At 35.7% G+C, this 14772-nt stretch overlaps 2 protein-coding genes across 2 annotated transcripts; both read right to left on the bottom strand.

Moving 5' to 3' along the window:
• Positions 1–158: 158 nt before the first annotated feature.
• LOC147485243 (peptidyl-prolyl cis-trans isomerase FKBP42-like) lies at positions 159–4715 on the bottom strand. The gene is made up of 6 exons (XM_086573469.1): positions 4376–4715; positions 4191–4280; positions 2047–2231; positions 1744–1869; positions 1503–1646; positions 159–601 (listed from the first exon to the last, which is right to left on the bottom strand). Exons 1-6 carry the CDS (start codon positions 4524–4526, stop codon positions 263–265), a joined length of 1035 nt encoding a protein of 344 aa, XP_086429595.1. The 5' UTR covers positions 4527–4715; the 3' UTR covers positions 159–262.
• A 352-nt stretch (positions 4716–5067) lies between these two features.
• SVR3 (elongation factor family protein) lies at positions 5068–13167 on the bottom strand. Its single transcript, XM_086573468.1, has 14 exons — positions 12745–13167; positions 12085–12194; positions 11241–11444; positions 8715–8891; positions 8446–8598; positions 8052–8141; positions 7448–7582; positions 7219–7335; positions 6930–7081; positions 6769–6853; positions 6505–6599; positions 5973–6138; positions 5694–5889; positions 5068–5586 (listed from the first exon to the last, which is right to left on the bottom strand). Exons 1-14 carry the CDS (start codon positions 12968–12970, stop codon positions 5453–5455), a joined length of 2040 nt encoding a protein of 679 aa, XP_086429594.1. The 5' UTR covers positions 12971–13167; the 3' UTR covers positions 5068–5452.
• Positions 13168–14772: the final 1605 nt, after the last annotated feature.

Here is a 14772-nt window from a genome sequence, read left to right as displayed (position 1 = left end):
GGTACACACTTTTTCATGTAACTGAACAATTTCACAGTGAGAAGATGTCTTTACCAGGGGCACAGAATATCTGTGGAGTTCATGATTTTAAAATTTGGTCAGTTAAGCACTTGGTGAGTTCTGACATAAGTGCTCATGTTTCTTCTGGCCAGGATTAATTGATGTGAAGTTACACATATATATTCAGTAATAATTTCCTATAAGATTACAAATGCAATCGAAAAATAAATCTCCTCTTAAATATATGGAAACCCTCATATAGTTACCACATGTAATTAGAAGGCCTCTGAGATCTCCTAATGAGATTTACTTTGGGCGTCAAGGAACTGAGTTCCGGAAGTACATCATTATCATGTTTACTGAGTGTCTCCAGTTCAACTCTGGGACCGAAAATCCCCTTGTAAAGCTCTTTCTGCTTCTGATAAACAGCCTTACTGTCTTCAGCAAGCAAACGTAACTCACTGACGATCACCTTGTCTTCAGGTGCAAACTTCTGTGCCTTGAGAAAATCTTCTTTGGCAGCATCAGTTTGCCCGAGTTCTGCTCTAGCTTTTCCTCGTCTAAATAGTGCTTTGACATTGTTTTCATCATGTGCCAAGACCTGAAAGTCATAATTCAACCTAATTAGGGATCTGTTTGGTTTTAAACCTCTAGGGCTCATAAATGATTTAGAGATCATATTACACAATACACATTAGTGTTAAACCAACTAAATTATAACCTTTGATTTTTTGAAAAATGCTATGATTGTTTACAAGGCCATTTGATTATAACCTAATTAGATTAGGTCCTAATAGGGTCCCTTTGATTATAACCTTTGATTTTTGATTAACTGAAAAACTATGGGTCCCTTTGATTTTTGGAAAACTAGTTTTGCATATAGATATCAGATACAGATACTCTCCATTCTCAACACTGGCAAACAAAATAAAAAAAAAAAAATAATAAAAAAAAATAAATAAATAAAATATATATATATATATATATATATATATATCTTAAAGGGAAACATTGATATTCTACCACTCTTTCACATACTTCTATAAAACATTTCCACATTGCCAGGTGTCTCTCTCCTTTCTCTTCTTTTATTAGCTAGATTTTGCCAATCTCCACAGAATACTGACCAATGTGACCCGGAAACTGTAACAGCATATATAATGGAAAATACATTTTTCAGAAGTTCAACCTCATCTTCTTCTTTTCCTAAATATGTCAATCCTACAACTAAAAGGGTTCAGTTTTTCCAGAATTTTCCACAAATCAAACACACAAGATGAGAAAAGCAGAATACTTACACAACATATATAGGACTTATAGGAAAATAATTGAAATGGATTTTTTTTTTAATATTATGAGGCAAATGGAAAAATCTGACAAAATATTTTGCTAGAAATCAACGTGTGCAATTGAATGAACTAATCATTACTTACTATCTGAAACTGATGTCACTGAATTACAAAAAAAAAAATACAACTATTTTAGTGACAACAGAAACTTACAGTACCACAGTGCACAACGGCTTCCTCATAACGCTTGAGCTTCAATAAACATGCTGCCATATTGAGGTGGCATGGATTCTTCACAGCCAAACCCATTTCCCGGTATAACTGGAAGTTGGTGTCATTGCCCACGTATGATATTGCCTAAAGTAGTAAGAAGCATTAGCAATTACTCTGTAAACTGAGATTCTTAAATATTTACACTGAATAGGCCCAATCAAGAAAACAATGAGTTTGCAACCATTTCATACTGTTGCATTGCCTCGCTCAGTTTTCCATCCTTGAAAAAAGCATTCCCCTCCGTCTTTCTCTCTTCTGCTGCTTGGACTCTTTTCTCCATGGACATAACGCCATCATTAGCATTCCCCTAACAAATTGCAAATTTATAGTTTTCAGACATTTTAATCTTTGACATATTGAATAATAATAGTTCTCAAAGAAATGTGTTTATCGCAGGATTGTGATTTAAGTTGAGGCAAATGCAATGCAGCTATTCTAGAAATAAATATCAGATCCCCGATAGTAGGGAAATGGAGCAGCTTACATTTCGAGATTTTTCAAAACTAATAACTTCAACTTCGTATACAAGATCTGCCATAGGTGGAACAAATGGAGAAGAATGGTTTCCCTTTTTTCCATAACCTAGCTCCCAACCAACATGTAACAAAGCCCGTTCACCAGCTTTCATGCTCAGCACACCAATAGTCACTCCCTTCAGTTCTTTGTTTTCTGTCAGTAAAAACATATTTCATTGGAGTTAACCAAAAAACAACTTAATAGCAACAACAATCTATTCTATATGATAAACAATGATAGATATATACAAGTTCTTCTGCAACGATCATCTTCTTTCAGTGCCAAGAAATTTGTAGTGGACAACAGCTTGAATTTAGGGAAACAGTGTCATGGAATTTAGGCATTGCTCTTATAACATCAACTATTTTCAACACACTTGCTACTTTAAAACCTTTTTGCTACTACTGTTAATCATAGATTCATAGCAACCAAATCACACACTGTTTACCTTCCACTATAAAACCAAGGAAGGAGAACAAATTCACCTTAGAGTTTTTCACAAAAGAATACTTACCTTCCACTATAAGGGCATCTCCAATGGTGGGTGTAAACCGTATAGAGTGTAAAGTTTACACTCCAAATGTCAAAAAACTATTTCCAATGGGGGTGGTATACCGTAGATAATAGAGTATTAGTTGATAGAGGAGGTGGGGAATTCCCCATCTCGCTATCAGTTGATAAATAGCTCGAGGCGACATTTTAACCAACGTCCGAACAAAAAAAAATTTGGACGTCATTTGAAGTAACGTCCCTATCTAATTCTAAAGTCATAATTTGTAATTTTTTAACTCGGACGTCCCAGTTTAAATTAAAGAGAAACGTCACTTTAAGAAACGTCCGAGTTTTAAAATCCAATTTTTTTTTACATTTCTCTATTGGGGAGTATAGAGTGTGGATATTTATAGGCTATACAATAGTATGCAATTAGAGTTGTAAAATCCTAATGGCACCTACTTGGAGCCTAGGTGGAAGTGTAATTTTACACCCCCCATTGGAGAATGCCCTAAGTATCATACTTTTAGTCCTTAATCTATTCTCAATTTAAATGCCTGTTCTAAAATGATATATTGATATGTAATAACATATATCAATTTCTAAATAATTGATATGTAATAACATAGGCAGTGGTGGAGCCAGCCCTGGCGTACCCTCAACATTCTATAAAAAAAATATAAATAGTTATCACTTAAAATTTAATCACTGTATTCAACCAAAAAAAACAAAGGCCCAAATAAACAGTAAGCCCATACGTATTTCTCTCCTCTTCTTTTTTAGTTTTCTACCTGATCTCCTTTGCTATATTTATTTTGCTCCCCCTCTCAAAAAAAAACACACACACACACAACAATTTGTCATTGATCACTCTAGATTTTCCCACTAAGCCACTAACCTACTCGGGTGTTTTTTTTCAAACAATTAACATCCTTACACAGTTTTCTTTCATCTCAGTCAAGATTTTCATGGCGTGAATTATATTCTCACTGAAGGAGTCATTACAACACGTAGTAACTAATAGGGCCAGTCTATTAACATATATAGTATGTTTGTGAAAACAGTTTCAAGTTTTGAAATCTGTTTTAACGAGAATCTATCTTATTTGGATGTGTTGGTTGTGGCGTTTCATATGTAATTTTTTTTAATCCATATGTATTATAATCTATCTTATTCTCATGTGATCTAAAGTTTGGGGTATATAACCTCATCTTGTATTAATCTAAGTTTACTGTCAATTTATTCTTTCCAGTTAGATACTTAGATTCCTCCAAAGTACTTATTGTACAGCTTAAACACTAAAGCTGTTTTCATTTAAAGGGAAACAGAACTGAATTTCTTTACTGTTGCTTGTGTAGGCAGGTGAAGCATGTTAGATACTACATGCAATGAGCATCAGAAACTTAACTTTTGAAATTAGGATTTTTGCATCCATAGCAAATTTTTGGTCTTGAGTTTTTTAAAGGGCTGGTATATATGGTTCTCTAGGTGTGATTGTGTTGGACAAGGGATGTAAATGGGGCGGATCGGGGTTGGCTCACCCTCACTCAATTTCCTGGCTCCGCAACTGAACATAGGTACAACTAATTTGTAACTTGAAAACTGTGTATATATATATACCTTTCCCCAGTTCCAATTTAAATGGCTGGCGTTCAAACCATGTATCTTTGAACTTGAACTGCGTGCTTTCAATCCATGCCTTGCAATTCACTATTGAAACAAAACAAAGTTACAACTTAGAACTAGTTTTCCCCTACAATGTCAGACATATATAAATGAATCTTGTATTGAAGTATGAAACTTACAGAAGCATGTGGAATCCTTTGACGGTTTTTGACCATGAGTTTCCTTAATGACTTGCTTCTTGACTTTCTCATGAAGAATTTCAGCTCTTGAATTAACTTTTGGTATACCTTCTTTCCCTTTAGAAGGTTCCCCCTCAAATGAAGTAAACATTCCGACTTCGGAATTAGGGTTTTCCAATTCAAACCTCAAAACGATCGACAAGACGATCCTCTTTTTTTCTCTCTCTCTCTCTCATCATTTTGTTACAACTTTCTTTCTTTTTGCCACGTAAGCATAAGTGAGATGATGACACATGGCATACACTGCGTTTTTTAGCAACTTTGTGGCTTGGAATATATCAAGATTATGAAATGTGATGTATAATAAGTAGGGTGTAAAATTACACCTTTAGAGGTAGGCTCCACATAGGTGTCATTACACTCTATTGTTTTCAATGGAAAAGGATTAAAAAGTTAAGTAGGGTGTATAATAGATGACACTTGAACGGTTAAAAAGTTTGATTTTAAACTCGGATAACACTTTAACTAATACTTGAACTAATAGTGAGAATGGAAAATTCCTCACCCCCTCTATCAACTAATAGTTTATTACCTACGGTTTAACACCCCCATTAGATATTGGTTAGAGTTTTTTAACACTTGGGATATAAACTTTGGACATTGGAGATGCTCTAAAGTAAAAGATGAAATAAAAGAATAGGGCATAGTATTCTTTTCTGATTAATTAATGATACAAAACGTAGCAAAATTACATGTATATCAACTCCATATGGTCTGTCATTTGGAGTGTCATTCATTCATTTCATTGTATAGATAGTGATGACTATACAATGACTTGTGCACAAATATTGAAGTTTACATCGGTATAATATCGTTAGGCCGTGAAGAAGTGAATCATATCCATGAACCTGTATATCCCCCTTATGAATTTCGTTTCAGATGGCAGTGTCATGATCAAATATAGTGTTCAAGATAAAGGGGGAGGGAGATCCCAAATATATCAGCAGTGAACAATGCACTGTAGTTTCATTTACTCCGAGCACTTTTAAGGAAGTCTCGGCTCCTCTAAACATAGGATCACCGCCCCTTCTTTGATAGCTTTGGATTTTTGCACATCCGAATACTTGCAGGAGTGACCTCTACCAGTTCATCTTCTTGAATGTACTCTATGCAGTCATCCAGACTGTACTCAAGTGGACTATCAAGAACCACTGCACAAAGAAGAATACAATTAAGCAAAGAACTAAATGGTGTTAATTAAGCACAATTGAAATTCAATGATTAAGGGACAACGAATACAGTTCCAGAGCTCTCTCACCTGATACTTCCTTGTTGGAACGAACATTTGTTGCTGCCTTCTTCTTGCACACATTAAGGGACAAATCACCAATACGTTGATAGATGCCTACGATTTGACCTTTGTATACTTCCATACCAGGCTTCACAAACAACTGACCACGCTCCTGTGAACTAGCAAGAGCATATGATGTTGTTGTTCCATCATCAAATGCAACCTGAACATCAATTTTTAACCACATCAGATGAGAGATTGATAAGTTTGAAGAGTACAAAGTGATCATATCGGTTGAAATCTGACCAGGGAACCCTGATCCCGGGTGCTAATCTCTCCAGCCCAAGGTCCATAACCATCAAATATTGTGTTAAGAATAGCTGTGCCACGAGAAGCCGTTAAAATCGCATTCCGCAACCCAAGGAGACCACGAGTCGGTATCTTATATTTAACTAACGATGTTCCCTCCGATCTGGTAGAAAAATGGGGTTTACCAATAAGACCAGCAACATTAAAGCAACAGGAACCTTTAGAATGGTATTATAAGCAAAGGTGAGGAACATATACAGAAAAATACCTACGCAACAATCTACAAAATACCTATTTTGTAGTGGCTAAGCATGCAAACTATTAAAAATATCACGTTTCGGTGTCCAAGATTTCCTAGGTCAATAAAATGGAAGGAAAAAAAGGGGGGAGGCAGACAAATCGGTTTGTGAGCGAGGGTTGGACAAGACTTGTCAAGTTAAAAAAATAAACTTTCACAAAAATAATCTGACAGAAAGAAAATTGATCTGTGAAGTACTTTTATCTCACGACAAACAAAAATTGAACTTACCCAAGCCCTTGCATATCAAACATTTGTCCACGCCTTTTTCCAAGGAGTTCAACCACGGGTCCCATGTAGTCTTCTGGCACCTCAACAGTAGCTATCTGAGAGAATTGCATTACACGGAAAGTCAAGTTTGCAACACAATTAGATTTAAAGGTAAAAAAGTCACACAAATATACTTCCATTAAATTCATCAAGTTGTTTGTGTGTGTAGTAAAAAAATATGTTAACAAATACAAGCCATAGCAAACAACCATGGAAAATAATCACCTCAAAAGGTTCATACAACTTATCGTCCACTCTCTTATTGATAACCTTAGGTGGCCCCACCATAAATTCGTATCCTTCCCTTCGCCTGGAAAGCAGGAAGATTATTCTATATAGACATACAACATAACGAAGTACATCAAGCACTTTGAACACTAACTTACATGTTTTCAATAAGTATAGTAATGTGTAAAGTACCCCTCCCACTGACAATGAAGGTATCTGCAGTTTCCCCATCTTCAACTTTCATTGCCAAATTTCTCTCAAGCTCACGGTAGAGACGATCTCTCAAGTTTCTACTGGTTACATACTTTCCCTGAGAGAATCATCAAAAAGAGTATCACATTAAGGGTGATTAGTACATTGAACAAACAGGCAAGCACATTCGGCAAATAGATAATCAGCCTGAATACAATGTTAGTGGTGATAATTCTTCATAGATTTAAGCAATACCTCACGGCCTACAAAAGGTGAAATGTTGATAGAAAACGCCATTTTCACTGTTGGTTCTTCCATCTTAATGGCAGGTAATGGTTTCCCAGTAGCTTTATCAGCAATTGTCTCACCAATCTGCATAGATAAATGAGCATAGTGACTTTGTAGTCCTAAAATTATACGGAATCCCATCACAAGTATTCTCACCAAACTGGTTAATTGGCATCGGGATACAAAAAAAAGTAACCTGTATATCACTGAGACCACAGACTGCACAAATATCCCCAGCCTCCACACTGTCCACAGGAACCCTGCTAAAGTTTTCATACACAAATAGCTCGCTAACTCTAGCATACCTACATGCATCTTCCGTGGTACATACCTACAAGTTTCAAATGACAAGCAAGATTAACAAAAACTGACAAACTCATTTTCTCAAACAGCCATCAAACCAACAAACACAGTAGGCTATTTGGTAACTTAGAACGCTAATTCACTGACAAATGAAAAGGTGCAGACAGAGCCAAAGTTTTTTGTATTCTTTCCCTGATGAAGTAAGCATTATCAATACACAAAGTCATCACCAAGAATGTTGTGTAAAATCATCAATTGAATAATCCATTATAGGTAGAATTTGTGATATAACCAGAGGCTTGCAGATGATGAGTTCTTGTTTCGAATTTTACAATCTACCATCGATTCTGAATAGGAAACTACCGATACCCACAATCCTCACTGTTGTCAAAGGTGCAAGGACTAGAAACTCCACGTAGGTAGTAGATACAGACAACAACACTAGATATAACATTGATACATCACAACCAGTTCACACAACAAGTTATTGTTCTTACCTTCACATCCATTCCTCTTTGCAACTTCCCTGCGTGCAAGCGCCCGATACCTATTCGTCCTTTATGCTCATCATATTCAATATTTGTCACCTAAAACAATCTTTCATTAGTTCCAGTGTCTGTAAGATGGGAATAAAGGACGTAAAAAGTTTTATACTTCAAACCAAATGGTCATGACATCTAGAAGACCAGAAAACCTTAAATCTCTTGCCTATAACTGTTAATCTTTGTTGTGGGTCATCTCAACCCACTATTGTAGCTCTTTATTTTTTAGCTCTTAATCTTTCTTTACTACTATAAAATACAAAAAGAAAGAGGATTCAAATATTGCGTCTGAGGTTATCAACAGTGACGATGGGGATTTAAAACAAAAGGGGGAAAGAAAATCACTAACAAGCATCTGCAATGCACCATCTTTGTTAATGCGTGGCCCAGGTATACATCTAATGACAGCCTCAAAAAGCGGTCCAAGATCGTCAGCCAAATTCTCTGGAGATAGTCCAGCCTTTCCCTTGATACCACTTGCATATATTGCTTGGAAATCACACTGCACAAAAATAATTAGAGCTAGAGTGATTATAGACTAAAAGCAACACTTGCTAGACAAAAAAAAACAAAGTTATTCTGACTAAGAACGTAGAGGTGAACTTTTTAAAAAAGCACCTGCTCATCAGTGGCATTTAACTCGATAAAGAGTTCAAAAGTGGAATTGACCACAAACTCTGGACGAGCTGAAGATCTATCAATCTTATTAACAACAACGACAACTGCATGCCCAAATTCTAGAGCTTTCTTTAGGACAAATCTTGTTTGTGGCATTGGACCCTCTACAGAGTCTACCTACATAAAAAAGTGCAAACAGATACTGAGTAGAGGAAAAGAGGAAAAAACGGAAAAGGTGGAAAGAACAGTAAGTACCATGCTAAATCTGACATAACTCTTTAAGAATATATTCATGGAAAAAGAATCATTAAACATTCAAAGATATTAATTTTCCCCAAAAATAATACTAATCATGAGAAAAAGAATAACAGGAGAGATTGACTACAAACGTAAGAATCAATTGCATTACCAAGCTTTTGCAAGCGTGGGAACTAATTAAAGAATAATTCAAAAAACTGAGAAATAGGCATCATAAATAACTTAACAATAGTCAAAACATCGAGTCAATGGGGATTCACATGTGTTGTGTTATTTTGAATAAAACAAGTGATGAAGTTGGGGTGGCTTTGTGGTGGTTTGATACCTTGACCTCTTTGTAGGATAGTGGTTTAAGTAAAGAAATTTAGTCCCACATTGGAGAGAAAACACTAGTGAGTAGTGTTTATAAGTGAAAGCCCCATACTAAGGGCATGCCCTTAGGGTACAAATGCTTTTGTGTTAGGAGGGAGGACTCACACAAAGTCACACACGCGCGCGGCCGAGCTCGTGGCTTGTGGCTTGGGCTCTTTGATCCCTTATCTTCTTTTTGGTAAACTTTTTTCCTTAATTGTTTCCTGATAGGTTTGGAAACAGAATTGGATATAGATTGGGAAACAGAAACGTAGTGGACTCCAATCCTTATCGGGAAACTGAAGCAGTTCCCTACAAAAACGAATCTACTAGTGTTCCACGTTTCTACACCGTTTTTCCTCTCTCTATATAAACGCCTCTTCCAACAGCCTATATAGTATCTGCAAAACCTTATTTTCTATTCTAAACTACGTTTTTGGGCAATCATAATATCAATCTCGTTGTTCGTCCTTTTCTTCTTTGTTTGAGTGCAATAAACACAGAAGATTGATAATTGGTTGTTGTATCCTGGAGGTTGGCGTGGTCTGTATAGAGAAGAACAGACACGAAACAACTTTAAAATTATTGGAAAATAATTTTTGTAACAAGAACAAACAATGAATATAAGAAGGCTGAGGCACGGATCATAAAGTTGTTTCGCGTCTGTTCTTCTCTATACAGACAGACCACGCCAACCTCCAGGATACAACAGCCAATTATCAATCTTCTGTGTTTATTGCACTCAAACAAAGAAGAAAAGGACGAACAATGAGATTGATATTATGATTGCCCAAAAACGTAGTTTAGAATATAAAATAAGGTTTTGCAGATACTATATAGGCTGTTGGAAGAGGCGTTTATATAGAGAGAGGAAAAACGGTGTAGAAACGTGGAGCACTAGTGGATTCGTTTTTGTAGGGAACTGTTTCAGTTTCCCGATAAGGATTGGAGTCCACTACCGAAAAAAGTTTACCAAAAAGAAGATAAGGGATCAAAGAGTCCAAGCCCAAGCCCAAGCCCGGCCCGGTTCGGCGTGCGCGTGTGGCCTTGTGTGGGTCCTCCTTCCTAACACAAAAGCATTTGTACTCTAAGGGCGTGCCCTTAGTATGGGGGTTTCACTTATAAACACTACTCATTAGTGTTTCCTCTCCAATGTGGGATTAAAGTTCTTTACTTAAACCACTATCTTACAAAGAGGTCAAGGTATCAAACCACCACAAAGCCACCCCAATTTCACCACTTGTTTTATTCAAAATAACACAACAACATGTAAACACCAATTAACAGAAGAATCAGGGGTATTATTATTGAAACATTCTTTTTTCTTTACCTTAAAAAATATACAATTTAAATTAATTGTTGCATCCTGCATACTTTGATTAATAACAAGAATTTCATGCACAAATTCACAAGTTCAGTGGTGAGACTGATGTTATTTGTTTCCACTTCCTAAGAAACATGTAGAACTATGCAACAGTAATATTTCATTTCCATTACACTGTTACACAGGTACAAAATTTTCTAAACAGTAGTTACAAATTTATTTACGAATTATGCTGAGCATCTGAAGAAAGTTAGAAACTACTGAATTGAATAAATGCATTAATAAAATGTTGTGCTTCCATGGACGGATGGACCCATGTAGGCCAACCTCCAGGATGTGGAGGTTAAGGGAAAAAATGAAGCAACTCCAGTTGCTTTTTATTGGTTTAAGGGAAGCATAATACCAAGAGTCTAATTATCTAGGTTTTGGACAAGAAAAGGGTATCTAAGGAATATATTTAACACGATAATCACAGCAGTAGTAGGGATATAATATCATTTTTCATTTAACTAACAGCTTGTATCCATAGACTAAGACTACACAAAAACTATGTTAGGAGAGTTTGTTTTCAATAATTCTCAGGAAGTATGTACCACTAAGAGAACCCCTTCCACCATATTGAGTACACGTTCTACTTCACCACCAAAATCGGAGTGGCCAGGAGTATCAATTATGTTAATCTTTGTATCCTTGTAGAATATTGAAGTATTTTTGCTAAGTATCGTGATCCCCCTTTCTCGTTCTAGATCATTTGAGTCCATTATCCTTTCCTGTACAAGTTGGTTGTCACGGAACACCTGCACAAAACGAAAAAATATCAATTAATACTACGAAACCATAGCCTTTCTGCAATACAACCCTTCACCATATCTGAACTCCTGTAAAATAGCGCAAAATAGTTGGTTTTTCAGAGTTTTAGAATAGATAGGCAGAACTGCAGTAATCAAGTAACCTATCAGTCTTAGACTTGAAACATCGTCTTGTTTACAAATTAATACAAATTTATCAATACATGAAATGTTATTCATCAGCCCCAGTCAGATACAAATTCAAAAGATTAATTAAGCATAAAGATCTGTAATAGTAAATAGTAGTGGTCCAGAGGTCAGTTTTTAAGTTGCTAAGATTGCTTAGTTCCCCAAAGATTTAAAGCATAAAAAGTCTATGTTTAATGATGCGTAAGTAAAAAGAACTAAACGAGGAGTATTTCTTGTTCAAACCTATATATGTACAGTATCTGCAATTTTTTTAAGAAAGTTGCTTCATTTACCAGCCAACAGTCCCAAAGTGCATTATTCAAGCAAATAAATTTTTATATGAAGCATTGCGATCCTAGATACCTTTTCTCTTAAAATTACTTTTTGCTCAGTACTTTAAATTAACGCACATGCAATGAGAACTCATTAGTCATTAAGGAATAAATTTCGTTAACTCTACCTTTGACTGTCTCAACATTCCATCAACCAAAGTTGTTTTCCCATGATCTACATGAGCAACAATCGCTATATTCCGTACATCTTCTCTCCTAACTAGCTGAGTCTTTTCTTCTGCAAAAACACATAACAGTAAGAAATCAAACTTTCCGTACAGGGAATTATCAAAATACTGAGTACATAGGTCAATATACTCATTGAATTGTACACTTATCAGTTGTATACTTTTAATTTTGTCTTTCTCATCTCTCTTATCATGGTAAATCTGAACTCTTTAGGCTCTATTTCGAGCTACTATTATAACATCACTTCATTGCTCTTTTCCATAACAATGCCCACAGGGTGCTTGTGTACAAGTATCCAACCTCTTCTGCTTGCACTCTAATGAAATTTGATTTGCACAAAAAATGATAATTTGGTGCAAATTGTATATATGAGCTAATACTAAACTCCTGCTCAACTCCCTGAACTGAGATTATTCCAATTAGCATGGTTTTTTAGCTACCAACAACCTTATCTAAAACATTGTATTTTTCAGTAGATTATAATTTCAAATTTCAATCTTACAACAACTTCTAACTATACATACAAAGTGAACTTAAATGAAATCAACATAATAACAAAACTGAAAGTAAAATTAGCAATAAAGAAATGAAATTTATACCAGTAGTAGCTTCTGTAGGAGCTGTAACAGAACACTTAATCAAAGACCGTTCCGAAAACCTCAAACCATTACTCAAACTCAAATTTCTCCTAGTGTTTACTGCTGAAGACAACCCAAAAATTTGGTTAGTAAGTAGTGAAGAAAAAGAAATGGGCTTTTTAAGGTTTGAGTTTTTGAGAGAGAGTGAGGGTTTAAGTGAGGTTTGGAAAGATATTGCCATCTCCATTTCTCACTCACTCACTCAAAATGAAGTTTTGAGGAGTGGGAAAAAAAAAGGAGATATGTGGCAAAGTGAGGTTGTTATTGAAACAATAGAAAAAGATAGAGTTGATATTTATAGGTTGCGAAGATATCAAAGACACTGAAAAGTGTATGGTTCTCTTTCTTGTGTTCTGCTCACCTGCTCTCCATGCATCTATTTGTGGTGCTGACGTGAAACAGATTTTGGGCTTTTGTAATGCATGAGTCCATCAAGCCCAAAACTAAATGGGCTGCATAGTCTGGCCCATGGTCCCTTTTGGAGAAATCCAGTGTTCAGATTTCAGACTCCAGATTAGGGGTGTCAAAATTAGGGCAGGGAATCGGGTCGGGTCTGTCGGATTCGGATATATTTTTTGGGCTTTTTTTGAATTTTTAGTGTTATCCGATCGGGTTAGTCGGATATAATCGGGTTCCTCGGGTTTGGATATTAAAGCCTGCCTGGATTCGGATATTATAAAACTATTCGGATTCGGATTCGGATATAGCCATGGGCCCCTAAAAATGGCCCTTAAAATGATGGTCCGACCCGCCCCGAAAAAACTCTCAAAATGAGGTCCTCATATATTTGTGGACTAGGCCTACCCGGCCCTTAAGCCTTTGAAGGGAGGGTAAGGGCCTAGACTTTGAAACTTAAGTCATCCCTTAAGCCCGGCCCTCATTAGGCTCTCAACATTTATTATATATATTTTAATAAATTTTTTTACAATATATTTTATTTTAACATTAATATGTTAAAAATCACTTAAAAGAACATTTATCTATTAAATTTGCCAACCTTATAATTTCATTATAATATTTTATGAAATAAATTTAAATGATCTTAATTGACTAATACAACTTTAACAAAGTTTTTTTTAATAGTTTGAAGGTTTAATTGTAAAAGTGTATTGATTTTATCATTTTTAACTAATGTTTAAATTTATTTTGTAAATCAAAATGTATAACATAATATCCTCACTTTCACTGGCTCAAGCCCTACCGAGGAGGTTGGGGAAAGTAAAGACTTTGAGATTTAAGCATTAACCCGACCCAACCCGACCCTCGAGGTAAATGAGGCTAGAGTTGGCCCGGCCCTCAAAGCATGAGGGATTCATTGTTTGAGAGCCATGTCAGCCCAGCCTGGCCCATTTGACACCACTACTCCATATCATAAAAGAAAAGGGGAAAAAACGAAATATTTAATTATCTTGTTTGGTGAATGGTGACAAGAAAAATATCAGGTGTGATTTAAATGGGACCAAAGAACTAACCCAACTATCAAGTTTCTTATTAGTACCCAGTGACTTCAACGCGGGAAGTCATTATCAAAAAGAAATATTCTTTTTCGTGTTAAAGCCACTAAGTATACACGTAATAATTGTTTAGTGAACACTTGTCTCATTCTTCATCCCACATTCCCACCTTTACTTCCATTACATCAGGAGTGTATATAAGTCTCGTGATATTGGTTATTGGATATTGCTATCGATAATAATAGCTTAATTACAAAGTGTGATAAACAATGTATTAAATCTAATTAGCCCTTCCAATTTGTTTTATGAAAATGCATGCTTTCAAACATATCCACATTGCAGATATAAGTTACATTTCAATATTTTGTGATCAGTACTAGCTCCGTGTTAATAATGCGCTGTAATTTGGTTTATCACCAATCACCCATGACGGCACTCTAAAATGAATGTCATTCTTTGATTTATTAACACAATCTGGATACACCAAACTTGATTTACGAGGAGTTTCCTTAAAAGATACACATATCCAATTACA

Source organism: Coptis chinensis, chromosome 7 (assembly GCF_015680905.1).
Source record: "Coptis chinensis isolate HL-2020 chromosome 7, ASM1568090v1, whole genome shotgun sequence".
Taxonomy (NCBI): Eukaryota; Viridiplantae; Streptophyta; class Magnoliopsida; order Ranunculales; family Ranunculaceae; genus Coptis; species Coptis chinensis.
This window is presented reverse-complemented; position numbering and strand designations above follow the sequence as displayed.

Bases quoted from the DNA above. Each gene is read 5' to 3' on its own strand.
- LOC147485243 (XM_086573469.1), bottom strand. From the start codon at position 4,526: ATGTTTACTTCATTTGAGGGGGAACCTTCTAAAGGGAAAGAAGGTATA. The intron at 2,232-4,190 runs GTATATATATAT...TTTTACTGACAG, and splicing joins TAAATTGGAACTGGGGAAAG to AAAACAAAGAACTGAAGGGA. The intron at 1,647-1,743 runs GTTGCAAACTCA...TTACTACTTTAG, and splicing joins CAATGCAACAGTATGAAATG to GCAATATCATACGTGGGCAA.
- SVR3 (XM_086573468.1), bottom strand. From the start codon at position 12,970: ATGGAGATGGCAATATCTTTCCAAACCTCACTTAAACCCTCACTCTCT. The intron at 8,142-8,445 runs GTTAGTGATTTT...AGATTGTTTTAG, and splicing joins ATGGTGCATTGCAGATGCTT to GTGACAAATATTGAATATGA. The intron at 6,139-6,504 runs GTAAGTTCAATT...TTTTTCTACCAG, and splicing joins TTTGATATGCAAGGGCTTGG to ATCGGAGGGAACATCGTTAG.